Genomic DNA, 19,651 nt, shown 5'->3' on the forward strand with positions numbered 1-19,651 from the left:
TAACATTAAAGAATTTGAACTGCCAAAGCTGTGCACGCAACACAGGTCACCTTGAGAAAGTCAGAACACAGTGCATATGATCAAACAGGACATCCTCCTCAGCTCTCTGAGGAGCAAATCTGTCCTTAATGCTCCCAAGAAGAGCAGCCCAGCATCTGAAATGGGTTACATACTGTGAACCATACCTGGGTTTTTTTACAGTGAGAGAATTGAGGTTAACACGGAGGCCAGTCCAAGCTGAAAAATGGTATTTTTCTTTCCAGAACGAAACATTGTTTTGACAGTCACGGCTCAAACGCTGCTTGCTCAGCTGTACAAAGGATTCACAGCAATCCAAAGTCTGTTTACCCAACCGCTCTGTCATATTGAAATCAAACAGAGAATGATGCCCGAACATCCAGGATTTCTTTTTATGGAAAGAAACCAGTCACAAATGGCTGCCACTTAGCTGTTGCAGAGTAGTCTCAGACCGGCCATAGATGGGCAGAGTTATGGTCCAACGAAAATGGAGGTTAATGGAAAATGTGAGCTCCAAGTCTCTAAACTCTTGACTGCAGCTTTCCCCCCCTGTCTTTGCTCAGACTGTTCTTATCATAAACTCCCTCCTCGCCCCCAGCATCGCCCCTCTCCCCCACAAAGTACCTCTTTACTTGAGCCGTTGAGTGGGCCGTCACCCCGCTGTGAACCCGATGACCTCGGCTCTCTGTCAGGCTCTGCCCTCAGGCTGGATCTCCAAGTGTTTACATGGCACTTCCAGCACATGTGCTTACACTCTGTGCGTTTGTGCCTTTAAATCGAATATAAAGTGTGTGTTTTTCATCTGAGAGGCAGAAGAAGAATAAAAGCCTTTTGGATGCTGCAAATGGGACTCTGTGTTTTGGATTTTCAACAATTATGTATTCAATCTAAAATTCAGGTGGAACGATCACCCCAGAAATGCGTGCGTAACATCTCTAAGCGTCATCCTCTGTTGTGAGGAGGTTAGCGCCGCACTAAAGAAAGGGATGAATAGAACTCGCGTTTCATCCCCTTTTATAACCGTCTTCTGAGGGAAGGTGTGAAATGCTAAGTGAATTAGGATGGCCTTTGTTGTATGTTTCATGTTCACTGTGGACCAGTTTCTCATTAATGGGTGTCCGTACAAAAGGCAACAGCGTACAAGTGAAGAGCAGCCGTACAGTATTATCATACAGAAATCACCTTGGGCTCAAATGGCCCTTTTTCTCATGTGAGTCCCTGGCTCTATCGTTTCAACCCTCAGGGAGTGAGCATGTACATATACATAAGCATTAACACTGTGTGCGCATGCAAATGCAAAACAGCCCTTTGGTGAACACACACAGACACACACACACACACACACACACACACACACACACACACACACACACACACACACACACACACAACATCACATGCAAATCCTAGGAGCGACACAGCTCTTCCTCCACTCCCCTGCAGCACAAATGAAAACAGGTGTCCCTGCAGGCTAACCATCCACTCTCCCTGGTTTTCCCCTTCCTCTCTCTCTCTCTCTCTCTCTCTCTCTCTCTCTCTCTCTCTCTCTCTCCATACAGAGCACAAAGAGGGGGCAGACTGGAGGAAAGCGGTGCCCAGCTACAACCAGTCCAGCAGCAGCATGGACTTCCGTACATGGAGCTCGCTGCCCCGCGACGACAGCCTGGAGCCCCTGCCCCTTAACTGGGAGATGGCTTACACTGAGACCGGCATGGTCTACTTCATAGAGTAAGTGACAGACACAACAAATGAGTCATGAGAGCATTTAGTGCTGAAAAAACATCAATTGTAATTCATCACTTTTTTTTAGTGGGCATTTAATTCATTTTATGTGGTTTATCAAATGAGGATGCCAGACGTGTGTAGGTTCCATCCTCTTCCAATATGAGGATTTGCTGTTTTTCTGTATTTTATATTATTATAAACTACTAAAACAATTCAACAGCAGCACAAACGGCACCCTCCAATGGATCGCGAGGTTGAATCAACACCTAATGACGTGTTTGACACATTCGTTTTAGCTCCAGTAGCTGTTTCTCATAAACTGGCAACTGAGCAACAAATATAGGTCTGGCAATATTTGGTATTTTTCTTATGACAAACAAATGCCATTAAAGGGAACATTTTAACATTTATGTGGATGTCCCAAAATCGCCCTGCTGGTCTTGGTCGTTCTTTTTTTATCTTCAGTATCCTGAAGGCTTCCAGCACACCTCTGTCCCAGTGAAGAGGGAAAGTTTCATGTAAAGTAGCGCATTCATGGCTCGCTCTCTCAAGATTGTCGTAGGCAGCATACAACAAGAACTGTGAAACATTGTAAAATGTACAACAAATCCTCTTCCATAACATCCTCTTCACACATATTTTACTGTTTCCAAAATCTATTTCACAGTTCATTTATTATCATAAACATGTCAGTCCTGGATGGCCTGATGTCATAAATATATGTTAGTGCAACAACTGTGTACTAATCCACAGCTGGAGATCCTAAAAAACTGCAACATACTCCAGATAGAGTAAAGCTATTTAAGGGAAATGAGTTAGCCTTTTCTTTTATTAATCAAAGTTAATAACAATAGTAGAAATATAGAATAACAGGAGCTGTAACAGTAAGATGAGGCTTCAGGTAAATAAGTTATTAGCTTGTTCAGGTGTCTTACAGTCTCTATGCTTTCTGATGAGGAACGGAATTTAGGTCAACTGACGACTTGAGTGTTGTAACTTATGTAAATCATGTCATCTTACCACTGCGGAGGGGTACGTTGTAAGATGTGATGTTAAAAAATGGATGTGTTGTTTGTATAGCTGATGTAAAACAGCATTTTATTTACTGCTCTCTGCTTCATGCATAATGAAACACAGATGAATGTTTCTGTTTGTATCAAATCAGTGCTGTAATCAGCTGAACAGTAAGGCTATGTTTGATCCTGGGTGTAATGATGGGTTTGTGATCTGCATGTGACATCATTAACTCTTTGCTGAGTGATTTAGGAATAGCAGCTCAACAACAACACGTTCGGGGAAAGAAAGAGTCACACTTGTTGGCCAAGTGAAAGTACAAAGAGGCCCACAATTAGTGAGGTTGCAACATCAGTTTTGAACCTTGGTTACCTATTAGTGACTGAATGTAGACAAACATTACATATCCCATCACTCCAGACTCTAATCCGTATCATAGCAACCTGTTGGGCAGTGAAATAGTAATAATGTAATACATTTCAAACCGCATGGCTGTCTCCCACTAACAGACTCTCTCTTGTTGCAACTTCAACAATATTCGTATATTTGACCTGTAGTGTTCTATGTTATAGAAAACTTTGATAGTAATAAAATAAAAGTGAAACACATGATTTGGAGGGATTTTTTAAATTGTTCCAAAAACACAACACAGTGGTTTTTAATTGGCGTAACTTAATCTCACAAACGGGCCTCAATAACTGAGTCATGAGTAAATTCGTAATTTGTGCCAATATACAGTGTATATATACTGTATATGTATATATGGGTTAAGGTTAAGGGTTAAACCTTTATTTTTTTATATATATATATATATCTATATATATATATATATATATATATATATAGATATAGATATATCTATATATAAACCAAGCTTCAGAATGGGGAAGAAAGGGGATTGAAGGGACTTTGAATGTGTAATGGTTGTTGATGCCAGACGAGCTGCTTTGAGTATTTTAAAAAAAAACTGCTGATCTACTGGAATTTTACTAGTCAAATTTATTTTCTCTCACTTATTGTGCCTCACGAAATAGTCAACAATAATCAATGTTAAGATAAACTTATTGTTGTTATTTAATCATCAATGCCTAATTAGCAATGGACTTAGTTAAAATGAAAGTGGGGATATTTGTAAGCACTATAAGACCCGCTCTTCCAATTTTGAAACGTTTTCACGAAATCCTCCAAAAGATAAATAGATAAAGATAAAAGATAAAGACAGTTTAGAAAGTAGACAGAATTCTACATCAGTAAGGAATCAAAAAAAACATTTCATGCCAAGTATATTTGTACATAGAAGGGATTTGACTTGCTGATTGGTGCATAACACATTCTCCCTTTGACTGTCGCAGTTTTTTCACAGTCGTGTTGTTCAATATGTGTTGGCATTCTCCGTGTACATGCAAACATGTGTGAACATGCAAGCCTGTGTGTTTTTTTTTGGCTCAAAGCCATTTGTCTCTAAAGATATCAGAAGACCATTGTGCTCTTCCTCCTGATTACACATCCCAGTTGTCTAACACATCTGAGGGTAAACGAGTTTGTCGGGTTTTTTCTCCCGTCTGAGAAGGCCGCCTAACCATAAACACGTTAATGTGACAGCTGAATGTAAACCGATGGATCATATGTGTGTTGATGAATCCAGTTACTGTTGTGCACAAAATCATGTCACACGGAGGAGGGGGGAACCGGCTGTCATTGCACATCCTTTTATTGGCCTCAGCAGCCGTCTTTATAGTTGATATTTACTGGCTGCTGTTTGTGCTCCGCAGTCACAATACCAAGACGACCACGTGGTTGGACCCCCGCTTGGCGAAGAAGGCGAAGCCCCCTGAGAAGTGTGAGGACGGAGGTATGTAGGCTGGTGTGCTCAAGCATGCAGTCAATCCGTTAACTGCTGCACATGCATTTACACAGGGGCATACCTCTATTGTCTCTGCCCCACAATACAAGATCCATCACCTCACACATTTCATCAAATAACCAACCAGGGTAAAACTACATAACTTTCGTCTTTGAATTGACATGTCACCTAAGAGTAAGCCCTCATTTTCACAATCACATGCCTTAATTTACCTAGAGCTAGGGTCTACTTTAAGGAATCCTCGCCTTGCCTTTGTATCCCCAGGATGCTAATGTGGGCTTAAGTGCAGGCAGAGACAGAGAGTAGCCGCTGCTGAAAGAGTGGGACCCTTCCAGACGGCGTTTTAATGGATTTTTACAGAACGCTAGTTGGTGTGTTGCTTCTGAAAAGCTACTCCAAAGCTCTGTCTTGCGTGAAAAGCTCTTTTCTCTCTCTCTCTCTGTCTCTCTATCTCTTTCTCTTTTCTCTCCCTTTGCCTGATATGTTCATCAGGGCATGACGTACATCAGCCATTCCAGCCGGCCTGCTTGTTGAAACCACAGAAATGTTCACTAAATCATTGTATTTTCACGGCTACTTTCTTATGCTAAGCGTCCCAGTCAAGGGGAAAAAAAGAAATACACTGGTAACCACTGCTGTACCTCACCACCATACTAGTACTATACACTACTTAAATGGGTTAAAACACACAGATGTAGTCTGCTAAACATCATGCCTCCTCTTCCTCTTCTGTCTTCCACTCTGTCATCTTTATGACCCAGTATTTGCATCTCTACATAACACAACGGCACACTGTTCTCTGTTTGCAGAGTTACCTTACGGCTGGGAGGAAATTGACGACCCACAGTACGGCACATACTACGTCGAGTAAGTTTTATTGATTTATAGGTGGATGTATTTTTCCAAGCACTCCAGCTGCAATCATCACAAACAGTGCAGATTGTTTTATCCCACAAACGAATTTCACCAGAAGGATCAGGAGTGCATATTACACTGTGTACATTAGCAGTGGAACGGCATAAATCGATACCGTCTAAAAATAAAACGATATAGCACACGGCTCTTGTTGTTGTGTCTTGTGGGAGGAGAACAGTTGAAGATTCTGATCAGGATTTCCCCTGTTGTTTATCAGTGGGTGGCAAAATGAAACTCTGCGGGGAACATTGCAGCGACCTGTATGTGAACACAACTCAGATCGTGCTCTCGTTGCATTCTGCTCGGGGTTTGTGTAATAAGGACGTGCATACCTCTCTCCGTATTGTTTGTACATTTATCTGTGTGCGAAATGTGCTTCTTTTTTTGTTTTTGTGCTCCACCACCCCAGCAGGAAATCAGTGAAACACAGCCATTGTAACCGCAGTAGAGAGAAGAGGGGGAAGACTTTCAACTAGAATAGATGGAGGGAGGCGAGAGGGGGCTGGAAGGAGAGGTAGCAATCTGCTGTGATGAAAAGAAAATGGGAACACTCTCGTTGTTTTATTGCTCAGACTGCAGAAGGATCCCTCCTAGGTATAAGTGACAGGAGAGAGAGCAGCGCTCACTGTTTGGACAAGGAGAGTCAATGGCGTTTAGATGGAGCTTATAGCTGCCAGTCTTTTAGCTTGAAATGAACTCACTATGATACAATGGCTGTGGTTTTGTATGCCAGGGGGACAACAGGCTGTTTACCTTGTTTGTAGAGGAACAGGATGTTGTTGGCGTTCGGGGGGGGGGGTTGATTTCCTACAACATTAAATTGCTAAAAGCCAATAGTAGTTCGCCCACATAAAGAGGAGGCAAGGCAGCATTTACTGTATGTGTGCTGTGTTTATGAATGTATTTATAACGGCGCCACTTTAGCATCCCTGTTTTAGAAAATCACAGTTCCTTCATAGGAAAGGTGCATGCATAATTAACTGCAAAAACATTGTGGAGCAGTAGGTTCATGAAGTCAGACGTGTGTGTGTGTGTGTGTGTGTGTGTGTTGTGTGTTTGCAAGTCTCTTAAATCTGAGCCTGTTTTTTGTTGCAGCCACATCAACCAGAAAACCCAGTTTGAGAACCCGGTCCTGGAGGCGAAGAAGAAGCTGAGCCAGGAAACGGCTGCGATCCAACAAGCCGCGGTGGCACCTTCCCAAGGTAACAACAGCAACGCAGAATCTTGTCCCTCACTTCAACTTCCTCTCCATTTGGGCTGTTAGGAGAGAGAAAAAAAAAAAACCTTCCAGCAAAACTGTGGAGGAGTTAAATGAAGGACACACAGAATTCTTGCGCACATGTAAACCTGTGAAAAGGCCACATTACTGCTCCTATACGTGACCTTTGCAAACAGCATGAGGTTTTTCACCCTGCATTTTGACGTCTCCCTCAGGTCGAGAAGACATGCAAGTACATGTATTACTGCAATTACGTCAACCAGCTTTCTGACTTTTACACTTGTCATTGTCTGTCCGGGTAAATCAACCTCCACCAGAAATTCCAATAAAAGTGAAGTCATCTGAAACAAACAAAAAAGTGTATTCAGTAGAGTTCAGAAGTTCATCTCTGCAGAAGGGTGCCTGCAACGACCAGTGCTGTAATGTTTGATTGAATGAATACAACCCACATATTCCCCCTAGTCTAGATATAGATACACACATACATACATACATACATACATACATACATACATACATACATACATACATACATACATACATACATACATACATACATACATACATACATACAAACAGACAAACAAACACACATACATACATACATACATACAAACATACATACATACATACATACATACATACATACATACATACATACATACATACAAACATACATACATACATACATACAACATACAAACAAACACACATACATACATACATACATACATACATACATACAAACAAACAAACAAACAAACATACATACATACATACATACATACATACATACATACATACATACATACATACATACATACATACATACATACATACATACATACATACATACATACATACATACATACATACATACATACATACATACATACAAACATACATACATACATACATACATACATACAAACAAACAAACAAACAAACAAACATACATACATACATACATACAAACATACATACATACATACATACATACATACATACATACATACATACATACATACATACATACATACATACATACATACATACATACATACATACATACATACAACTGTCTTATCTAAGTGAGCAAATTAAGAGAGGAACAATTTGTAATCCGTAGTTTAAATGAGATTAGAACCTGTACCATTTGTTGATAACTTGCGGCCCCTACCAGAGTAGTGAGGAGTAAGCGGTCAATGACAGTGTCAATAAAATATGTTTTCAAAAAGTGTGAATCACCGTTACCTCCAGAGGTCCTTGAGCAAAGAGTAGACACAAAAACATTTTAGTCTAATGGGTCCAGCAGTAGGCGAGACTAACCATGGACAGACAGACACAGAAAAATTCACACACACTCGTACATAATCTCCTGGCAGAGATAATGAAAAATGATGACTCTTTTTGTTCCTGCTGTTTGTCTGATCATTCATCCCTTATTGTGCTATTATTCCTGTGATCTGGAGTTTATTTCACTTTATGATATTGAAGAACAACCGGAGTTGGTTTGTCTTTACTGTTAACATTTTCACTGACATAATTCTATTTCTGTACTCACTTTAAATCACTCTGGACGTAAGCATGAGTCTAACATGAGTCCTCTCTTGTCATGCACGCATAGTTTAATTACTTTGGCTAATGCTCTGTACTGAGGCCAACCCTTTCACCTCAGTCAGCGTGCCGTGACAAATGTGTTATCTGGGAATAGAAGGCAGGAGGAGTGTCGTCATTTCATGCAAGGTCAGCTGAACGTGTAAACCTTCAGGTAGCCTCAAACAGTGATAGATTGTCAAAACAAACCCGTATATTCTCCTGTCCGCTCATAAAACATCGTTTTTTGGCAGCTCTGCAGTAACGGTCTGTCATTTAGGGTTGACAAGCATCTTTTTCTTCTGCAATAAACATTATGAATTAAGTTTGTTTTCATTACAATGGATGTATAATAGATTACAGTGCTGCAGCCGTGGAGATAATCGGGCTCGCAGCGCTGGACGGGGTTTTAGGGAGTACGGGTGGGAATGCAGGGGAGGAGGCCAGCTTTTAGCGGTGAATGTGCCGACAGCTGGTGGAACAGCACGTCAGAGAGGCCACGCGTAATCAGACATTTCTCTGCACAGGTGTGTGGGGACTGAGGAAACCGCCATCGCGCCCCTGATTACCGATTACACAACCTAGTGAGCTGTCAGACTGGTGCTATGATGAAACAGTCGACGGTTACACCTCAGGCTGCAGCTCTGATTTTTACAGTTTTCCAAGATGGATATGTCTAGGGAGTTTTTTTGTAATCAGGGAAATTACTACGATTATATAACTGAATACATGCTGTGAAATAAATGAATAAATGATTAATTCTCAAATCATTTATTAAATGTTATTTAATTCAATTCAATTCAGTTTATTTTGTATAACCCAGAATTACAAATTTGCCTCAGAGGGCTTTATAATCTGTACACATGCGACATCCTCTGTCCTTCCCTCACATCGGCACAGGAAAAACTCCCCTAAAAACCCCTTTAACAGGGAGAAAAAAGGAAGAAACCTCTGGGAGAACGACAGAGGAGGGATCCTTCTCCCAGGATGGACAGAATGCAATAGACACATTCTTATTTTCACAAGAAAGTGTTTACTTGACTTGTATTTTTATTCCAAAATGCCCTTTTTTATCACAAGTTGCCTAGTATCATTTTAATTTCATGGAGAATTATTTATCTCTTGAATATTAATGTCCATAATATATGAGGTGTTGCTGCAGCTCAACCAACAAGGGAGACTATACTGTGGTGTTTTCTCAGCGAGCTAACACAACAGGCGTTGTGCCCACATGTGTTGCTTTGTTCTGATTGGTTGTCTCCATTGTGTGGTTCTCTCCCTGTTAGTCAAATCTTGGCCTTGCGACAGCAGTTGCTTTTAAATTCTCATGTTTCAAGGTGCATTCTCGGAGAAAAAAAAAACAGCAACCGCTGCGTCTCCATTGATGTAGTAAGAAAGATGTCTTCCCAATTATGCTGAATAATGTCTCCGGGGATTTACTACGCAATTGAGTCACACACGGGAAAATCAAAAACCATGGCTGTTTGATGCGCTGGATCTGATGGCTTTGTCTTCCTCCGGCTTTCAAAGTCTGCCCACAAACATTGGCACGGAGACCTTTGTTGGACTCTCCCACACGAGTACAGGCTCGCACACGCCACTCTCACTTCCTCCTTCTGTCTCATTCTCCCTACATTACCCTCTATCTGTTTTCTCCACACACACAAACGTGCAGTTCAAAACGGTTATTTCAGAGGCCTGCTGGTGGGAAGAAGCAGAAAAACATCCCATGTTGAGTTGATGAAGCAATTTGAATGTGATTATGTAAATGAGCTTTGCTTGATCCATGTGACAGCGTGGACATCTGGAGTCCACACTGCCAGTGATAAGTTGCACTCGCAAACAGCCGTTTGTGTGTGCGCTGGATGTTTATGACAGTTGATAGTGCGAGAGTGCCTTTGTTTAAATTCCTCGCACACGCTGCTCTGAAAGTTGCAGAGCGTTTTTTAAAACTGAAGGAAATGAGAGGGTTGCTGCCGTTGCTACTTTTCCAGCCAAACTAGAACACTGGGAAAATGATGTATCTGAATTGGCACAGTCGCTGTCCAACCACCATGTGTGACAGAGAGAGATAAAGGGGTAGAATTGGAGGTAGATTTGAAGCTATATATTTACATAAACAGAGCAGTAGTTTTCAGGTGAGGCATACAAATGCATCACACATTCTATCCCTTTATTATTGTCAAGAAATGCCATTTAAAGACCAAAACAACAGTGAATTGATCCTATCATGTGTTGTCTGTGTTTCCCCAGCCTGATAACACTTATTCCTCCACCAGTAAACGTTAAACTCTAGGTGACATCTTCCTTCATTGTCATGAACACAGACAGTCTAGATTATGTTGAGTTAAACCCACAACCAGCAGCCTAATGGCATTAATACTCACTAATGCAACAATTGTGGTTGAAAAAAGTCCTCAGCAGATTCACTATTTACTGCTGTTTGAGCAAGCAGCTGTTTGTTTTAGCCCCTTTAATAGATGAAACTATGTCATTTTTTTAACAGATTTCAATCTTCAGTAGGAATTATTGAACAATTGTTGGTTGTGGTCTTTTGATCAGATTTGTTGGAAATGACAAAAACATCGAATAAGACCATGTTTGGTAAATGTGTTCATAAACTGTTATTGAGATAATAGTCTGACCACATCTGTAACGAGCATGGACAGTGAAATTATTTTTTGGGCTGCGTCCATTTCATGATTAATCTCATTGCTTTATTCACATGGACCATTCTTTTAATTTCCTTTTTATATTTAGATACATTTATTGTTATTGTTGGCACACATGACCCCGATGACGGATTATAAACATACTTATAATGCATTATAAACTGTGAATAGCACTGTATAATTATATTTGTAAGCACTCATGAATACTCATAACACTATACTCAATAACCATAACACATTGCAACATGTTTTATAATAACTTACATGGTCAATATTTTTAAGCATGCTTTAAGTAAAATGAAAAAACGTCTTTACACTGTTTTGTATGTTGTTCTTGCATAAATTAAATTCAATCTTTACACAAGTACACTAACAATGACCACTTAGGTAACATATAGTCACAACATAATGAATTACAACAGTGATTATAAATTAAAGGAGAAATTATAGAAACATGATAAAATATTAAAACCATAGGAATGACAATACTATGAGTGGTTACAACTTTAATTATACATTGCTTTAAGCAGATTGTAATGCATTATAAGTATGTTTATAATATATTGTAGAGGAGGGTGTCACATAAAGTGTAAACGTAATATTTTATAAAAAAGAATCAAGTATTAAGTACTTTGTTTACTGCCTATTTGTCTTTCAGTTATGGGGTCGTTTTGCTGCATTTCATTCAACTTTAGATTTAAAGAAACCGCTTCTTAAAAAAAAGAAAAGTGATGGCCCATTTCTAAAGCTATAATGATATAAATTTCTAGCATCCCAGAGACAGACCGCCACATCGGATTCTGTCAATATACAGCACAGCCGCTGGAATGAGCATCATTTGTCACCAGCTGGCCACAGCTTTAGTGTTTTTGAAGCTATAACGCGGTCCAGGCCAGAGGGAGGCCATCAGGCAGCGGGGGGAAAAATGGTGTGTCCATGATCTAAAGTGCTGATACCACAGTAACGCCAGATAGGGACGCTGCTCAGTTTAATTCAGTGTGACCCTGACAGTCGGTTATCTCGTGTGCAGCGTATGTCACAGCCGAGCTGCTGGTCCATATTGATGTTGCCACTGACCTTAAGTTGTTCCTTACTCAAGTTATAAAAAGTCCACACTGACAAAACTCCCCTTTTTTCTGAGCCACTGACCACAGCAGGAAGGGGATAAGAGAGGACACTGCGCTAAAACGGGGTGTTATATCACTCTTCTGCTCCATAGTTTTGTAATAACAGGAAGGACATAAAAACTAAGTCAATTAGCATCTAAAGCTAACATTGTATGTCATGTTATCCGTCTCTTTGTGCTCCTCTCTGCAGAGTTGCATAAATAGGTCTCTGGTGATGGGTTTATCTAGTTTAGGCATGTACATCATCTCGTAAATTGGAAATGGCTAATTGCTATGTTGATCCTCGGCTCATAATGCGTGTCATCTACGTTCAATGCAGACGTGGATGGATTTCAAGAGGGATATGAATCTATTAAACCTGTGTTGCTGCATTTGATGTCGAGCTCTGTTCAGAGATTTCACTTGTGTTTTAATGAAGTGTGTCATTCACTCACATTACACACATACATGCTTTACGCTTTGTTTGCAGGTAAGGGAGGTGCGTTCGCCTTCACCTCCGACCCCAGCGAGCTGCAGGGTGAGTTGTACCACACGGCGCTGAAGAAGAGCGCCCAGGGATTTGGATTCACCATCATCGGCGGCGACCGCACTGACGAGTTCCTGCAGGTGAAAAACGTGCTTGGCGACGGCCCTGCCGCCCACGACAACAAGATGGCGTCCGGTGAGCAAAAAAAAAAAAAAAAAAAAAAAAAAAAAAAACCTCTGCAGATGCCCACACTCAATAAAGGGGCATTCCTGTTCAAATCAACACTAAAGTCTCATTTAGCCGGCTGGAAGATTTATGAGTTAATAGCTTCTAATTTCTGCAGTATTACAAAAAACCAGCTGTGCTACCAGCATGCACCTGGAGGTATTCATTTTACCCCTGTAGTGTTCACTTAGCCGAACACTGTCCCATGAGTTCAGCAAGGTAATAACAACAACTCTAGCTCTGTCGAGGGTGTAGTTTTGTAAGGTTGGGTATGAAGCCATGTGATGGCTTTGTTGTTTAGTTTCTGATCTTTCCATTGCCTTGCGGCTGCCTAAGTAAATCAACAGCTGTGAGCTCTGTCTCTGTGTGTGTGTGTGTGTGTGTGTGTGTGTGTGTGTGTGTGTGTGTGTGTGTGTGTGTGTGTGTGTGTGTGTGTGTGTGTGTGTGTGTGTGTGTGATGGTTACAATGGTGTGTTTTGATGGAAATCTACACCCCTGTCTCGGCCGTGTAGTTGTGGCAGAGAGTGCTGTTCAGGTCTGTTCAGCAATGGAGCGTGTGAAGGAGGGACAGGAATAAAGTGATGGTAGACCGGAGGAATAAAAGGATAAAAGTAAAACGAAGAATTACCTGGCGCTGCCAAAATGAAAATATGAGAGTAGAGAATAAGAGCAGCGAAGAGGAAAGGGACATTTTAGAAGAAAGATCCATCTGACAAAGGTGCTTATTTCAAAGACTTGTAGAGAACTCATGTCTAGATGAAATACCAGAATAGAATAGCCAAGGCCAATTTCTGTCTTTTCTGTTGTAGGTGATGTCATCGTTGAGATTAACGGGTTGTCTGTGCTGGGCAAAACCCATCCAGAGGTGGTGCAGATGTTCCAATCCATCCACATCAACCAGTATGTGGACATGGTCCTCTGCCGTGGCTACCCGCTCCCTCCAGATGTGGATCTAAGCAGCGACGACCCTCTCCCGCCTCCTCCTCCCCCACCGGCCACCCAGCCCCAGCAGGCCCTCCACGGCGGTGAGGTGGTGACCGCCGTGCCCCTCATCAACGGGCAGCCGCTGCTCGTGAAAGGCGACGTCCTCCACGGCTCCTCCCAGGAGCTCCACTACGTCACCACGGATGCCATCGGCCGGCCCGTCGTGGCGGCCTTGCCCAACGGGAGGCAAGGGGAGCAGGCTGAGCTGGCTGCGGGGATGCTGCAGCCGGAGCTGGTGAGCGTGCCGCTGGTCAAGGGGCCCGGGGGATTCGGGTTCGCCATTGCTGACTGCCCACTGGGTCAGAAGGTGAAGATGATCCTGGACGCCCAGTGGTGCCGTGGCCTGCAGAAAGGAGATGTCATCAAGGAGATCAACAGGCAAAATGTCCAAACGCTGAGTCACGCCCAAGTGGTGGACATTCTCAAAGACTTGCCAGTGGGCAGCGAGGTCAACGTGCTAGTGCTGCGAGGAGGTGAGAGACTGTTTGTCATCCGTCCGTCTAGCTATCTACCTGATTATCTGGCTGACTGAATGGTTGTTGACCCGTGTTGATGTTTCTCTGTCTGCCTGTGTTTCTTATGCCTCATCTCCACTGCATGGTTCAGCTTGACTTGCCTCAGTTTTGGTACCTGGTCCTGGTTCCCCTTATTCATTTGCCACTGCAGATAGTACCCGTTGTAGGTGGGATTCCAAGTCGATCGCCATAGCGACAGCACTTGAAATTGCATTCACGTCATTTTCAACGCAACGCTTTCTGAATCCTTTTCATTGGCAACCGTATAAAGACACATCTGCACTTTGAGAGCTGCCACTTTAGATAATCTAAGGCGAGTGAATAAACAAATTATGGTGGCCATTAACAGTAGCTTGGCTATTTAAAAATGGCGGTTTTGTACAACCCGCAAGTCACTGCTCTAGTGACGATCCTCTCTGACAAAAGATTAGGGTCAGGGTTAGTCTAGTTTAGGCTCAGCACGAATGGAACATCGATAGACGTGGTACCCCCCAAAAAGAACCAGGCTTTATCCGAATGGAAACCCAAAAAAGAGTGAGTCAAATTGAGTAGAGCTGTGCTGTACCATTCACTGGAAATGCTGCATTATTCTTCCTCCTTTCATTCTATCCATCCATCATTCATTCTCATGCTTTAATGCCCTCTTGTGAGCGACGTCATTTGCTGCTGCTGTCATTGCAACTTCAACAGTGCCCATGGGAGGGGAAGTCAGCGTGCTGATACTGACGGGAGGTGAGGTGGTGTTGTGGCTTGTTGGGGGGGGCACTGACTGACCACACAATGTTATTCTGTAAATACCTGGGTGATGCCACTGTGTCTGCGGTCTGTAGGTCACCGCAACAGAGACTGCTGCCTTTTGTTTGTTAGCTGAATGGATCCACCTGCACCTCCTGTAGCTGATGCATTCAATGACCAGACTCCATCCGACTGAGCTCTATTTTCTTGCCATCACTCTGCAGCGTCTTCGCTTTTGTTTAAAAACTGAATGTCTCGAGCTTTTCTTTGAGCATTCCTCCTGTGTGCCTCCACTCAACCCGGCCTCTGTTTATGACGACTCCCATCGAGGCGTTACGCAGTCTGTTACAAGTCTGAGAGCGGGAATTACATAAGCGTGGGGCTGTGCTTGATTTCCAAAAGGAGAGAAGGGAGGAGGGTAGGCACCCTTCAAATGTCTCCTACATCATCTCCACCCGCCCCCGAGGATTCACTGCGTAAATCGATGAACCCCGGATTGGCTTTGATCATCGTCGGAGCGTAGGGGACTTCTACAAGCCTCTTTATCCATGGCCTCCTTTTAAAGAGCCATGGCTAAATGTCTGTAGAGGGAAAAGTCCCGAGGGGCCTCCACCCCATGTCCGCGCCCCCCAACCCTCCTCTCTCCTCTCCCAAACACCCACTCACCCTCTCTGCTGTGCCACCATCACCATGTCCCTACTCCACCGATGCACTGCACGACCCCACCGTCAAAAAAAAAAGCAGAGCCGGGCTCAGCTTCACCCAGATTTCCCAACCGCAGAGATAATGCCAGCTTTAACCCTCATTAGACAATGGCCTTTGGCTTGGAAGAGGATCCCTGTGTGTATGTGTGTGTGTGTGTGTGTGTGTGTGTGTGTGTGTGTGTGTGTGTGTGTGTGTGTGTGTGTGTGTGTGTGTGTGTGTGTGTGTGTGTGTGTGTGTGTGTGTGTGTGTGTGTGTGTGTGTGTGTGTGTGTGTGTGGTGGGCATCACTGGGAAGAAGAAGAGCAGAGCTTAGCTTAAGGATGGCAGTTAAAGAGTGGCTGTGTTTCAGGTGTGTGCATATCGTACTCTACGCCTTTGATGGCTCTGATGTTGGATTGGGAATTTACGCAGTGGAGCGGAAAAATGCCGCTGCGTCTCTTCCCCCCTTTTTTTTTGCATCATGGCTCCATTAACCCCCTCATCAAGCCAAGTGTTGGTCCGGCCCCACAGGGCTGCAGGCTCCAGAGGAGTGTTTGTTAATCCAGTTAATGCGGGGAGTTGATGGGGAGGAGGAGGAGGAGGAGGAGAGGGGGTCGTTGGGGTGGGGGGGGGGGGGGCTGTAAGAGATGATCTGTAGGGAACAATCTGAGCACTAGAGATGGAACGTGTGGGTGTACTGTACAACAAAACAGAGAGAGAAAGAGAGGGAGAGGGGGAGAGAATTATCGCTCATTGAATTATATGCATGAATCTCTAGTGCACTCACCCGCTTCCTTATCCCCCGCAGTGGGCTTCCACTATGTAGTGAGCACTCCAGCACATGTACTACCTTTATATTCCCGATGTATCTTTAATCGCACATGGATGCATGTTCCCTAATGGAGCATTCTTTAGCGAGTACACACCTCTCGAGTTTAGAGCAGCTCACTGGTTTAGTCTTAATGCTGCTTCTCAGTCAGAGAGCCAGTGCCATCTGGTGGACGGCGCTTCAGTGATTGTTGTCGTTCCAAATCATATCTTTATATATCTATATATAGCATTTTCTCACCACATTCCTGTTGTCTTTCTGTGTCTCTCCATAGGTCAAACATCCCCTGTGAAGAGTCTAAAGCCTGTGAGTAAAAACATATCTTTTTCTTATTTCCCCACTATTGTTTCCCCCCGGGGACTTATCCCGCAATTTAATTGCAAAGCTTTTTGTCCTTCAGCTTAACCAGCAAAAGCCTCTGTTGCATCGAATTAAATGATAGCAATACATTTGAATATTGATTGTGTTTCTGGGCGCCTCCTTTTGTTTGCTCTGAAAAAACGGTCTTAATTACTTCCTTTCAGTATTCGTATTCTTAGGGCTATTGTCAGGGGATTGCGATGGTAATGAAGCATGGATGAGCCTCTTTAGATATGGTGGTATTATTAATACAACAGTTTTTAGATAAAGAAGTTGCCCTTTCTGCCTCAATAGTCCTGCTGCAGGGAAATCTGTAATTTCTCCAGTGGATTTTAAATTACATTAAAATCTCATCGCTTAGCCTTCAAAACAATTGAAGGGATGTTGAAGTGAAACAGCCTATGTTGAAGGAAGAGCCAGTGAAGTGACCTTTGCTGCTTCTGATAATCTATTACAATCCCATGCTCAGCCACCCAGTCAGTCTGGGATAATGAGCTGTAGAGACTATCAATAAAGCGTGTGATGTCCTTCATAGGTGAAAAACCAAAGGATGTGCGGTCGTATGCAAATCTGAAAATTGGCATGTTCAAAAACAGCGATACTTAAAGAAATGTGAGCGCTGACGACACATGTATTTCTCTTCAGAGACAGGAAATGACGGCCAGTACAGAGACTTTGGACGCTTTGATAGACTCCGCCCCCCAGGCCCTGCCTTACCACTCCAACACGAGCACCCTGCGCTCTGCCGACTCCCCCAAACGAGATGCCACGGAGATGTACCTGAAGTCCAAAGCCCTGCTGGACAGCAGACGTAAGTGAAGACAAACACGCCACCAGATGTTCTCAGAAGTTGTTGTTTTTTTTACTTTAAATCAAGGTCAATTTGAATCCGTGATCCCTCACCCAGTATCACTCATCCACAGAGCCTCACACCAAAGACATAGATGTTTTTCTAAAGAGAGACATTGAGACAGGATTTGGCTTCCGTGTTCTGGGAGGAGAAGGTCCACAACAGCCAGTAAGTAGATAGAACTCTCCTGTATGCATATTTTACGTGTTTTAATCTCTATCACGGAAAGATGAAGTGTTCATTTCACATGCGTAATAAATATTAAATGATCTATTTCTCCTAGGGCCAGTTCAGCCTCATACTAACCCTCTATCAGAATGTTTTCCCCCAGGTGTACATTGGGGCCATCGTGCCCAACGGAGCGGCAGAGAAAGACGGCCGCCTGAGAGCTGGAGATGAGCTCATCGGCATCGATGGCGTGATGGTTAAAGGTCGTTCGCACAAGCAGGTGCTGGATCTGATGACCAACGCTGCCCGTAACGGCCAAGTCATGTTGACTATACGCAGGAAGGTCATCTACAGAGGTGAGCAACAAGCAGAAACAGCACCTGACACAGTTAAAACATTTTATTTGATGCTCCTTAAAATGAAAATGTGGATATCCAGTCAGTGCTGATGGTAAATGTCAGTTGAAGAAATACATTTCTAAGTGTGTGATATAATGGCTGATAAAGCTGATCTCTATTCTGCAGAGCTGTGATTGCTTTGCCTCCATGTACCAGGATGCATTGCGCATCGAGCGGGGAGTTTGCTCAATTTAAAAAAAAGAAAAAATAGGAAATATTTTTACACCGTAACAGAAAAATACAAGCGTACACCTTCTGGATTCAAGTTTCAATATTTCACCAAACTAAGACAGGGTTAATTGCCTTTTTTAGCTCATCGCAAAACACACTTCATTCAAACTGTTCCAACAATCAGAAACTCTGGTTTGGTCAAAATAAATCCTTAATTCACAGAGTTAGATGTGAAGTAAAACATAATAAATCGCTCATATTTTGGGATGCCATTTCTGCTATTGGAGACATTTGCCATCCAAGCAAAGAGAACAAAGATGTTTTTGAATGGCATTGCGCCCCGCAGCTACTAAAGCTAAAGTAGCACTCTGTAGGTCCTCCTGTCCTCCAACGACCTCTCTGTCACATCACTCGGGGGAAGGAAGAATAACTGATTTTGCAGCTGCTCCCAGAGAGATAGATATGGTTGAAAATGAGTGAATTTTCCCTTTTTATATCCATATTTATTAATACAAAAGCATTGTTTTGCTGTTTTTTTGAATAAATAAACAACGAACAATCCTACAATCTCTCTAGATTATAAAATTTGTTATTGCTCTAAACACCAAATGTCTCGTTGGGCTTTCCTGAGAAAGAAATCTGAAAAAAGAAGGCCCACAAGAAGTGATGCATTTTGTATGTTGACAGTAAAAACAGCCGTTTGATGGTTATTTATAGATTTATGTGCAATATATAGTTATTCAGTGGATTAAATACAGAGAAACTATTTGATTACTGGACATGCTGTTTGTTTGTATCAGAGCCTCAGTTATGGATTGAGGGAATAGAGGCCTTGCACAGATGTTTGAGTAGTTATCTCTCCACCAACATGCTCACCGGTAGCCAATGGCAACCACTTTCAACATCCACAATCTGTAGATCACACTGCTGCACTGTGACATTGTTTATACTATTCAGTTAGAAGACACATTTATTTGCATATTTTTTTTCTTACGTGAACACACTTTATGCTCCAAAAGGCTTTTTTAAAACCCCTCAGGAATGCACACACCCACACACACACACACACAAATACAAACACAGTTGCACCAAAAACAGAAATGTATTTGCATCTGTG

At 42.6% G+C, this 19,651-nt stretch overlaps 1 protein-coding gene across 1 annotated transcript in view; it reads left to right on the forward strand.

Moving 5' to 3' along the window:
* The window catches only part of LOC129105829 (membrane-associated guanylate kinase, WW and PDZ domain-containing protein 3), a 124,861-nt gene that overhangs the window by 96,345 nt on the left and 8,865 nt on the right, over nt 1-19,651 (forward strand). The window contains exons 5-15 of the mRNA XM_054617036.1: nt 1,578-1,746; nt 4,530-4,609; nt 5,431-5,488; nt 6,632-6,738; nt 12,620-12,811; nt 13,651-14,298; nt 15,031-15,072; nt 16,862-16,893; nt 17,593-17,758; nt 17,871-17,965; nt 18,114-18,321. Coding sequence (XP_054473011.1) covers nt 1,578-1,746; nt 4,530-4,609; nt 5,431-5,488; nt 6,632-6,738; nt 12,620-12,811; nt 13,651-14,298; nt 15,031-15,072; nt 16,862-16,893; nt 17,593-17,758; nt 17,871-17,965; nt 18,114-18,321 — 1,797 coding nt within the window. The remainder of the gene's footprint in view (nt 1-1,577; nt 1,747-4,529; nt 4,610-5,430; nt 5,489-6,631; nt 6,739-12,619; nt 12,812-13,650; nt 14,299-15,030; nt 15,073-16,861; nt 16,894-17,592; nt 17,759-17,870; nt 17,966-18,113; nt 18,322-19,651) is intronic.

This window comes from Anoplopoma fimbria, chromosome 17 (assembly GCF_027596085.1).
Source record: "Anoplopoma fimbria isolate UVic2021 breed Golden Eagle Sablefish chromosome 17, Afim_UVic_2022, whole genome shotgun sequence".
Taxonomy (NCBI): domain Eukaryota; kingdom Metazoa; phylum Chordata; class Actinopteri; order Perciformes; family Anoplopomatidae; genus Anoplopoma; species Anoplopoma fimbria.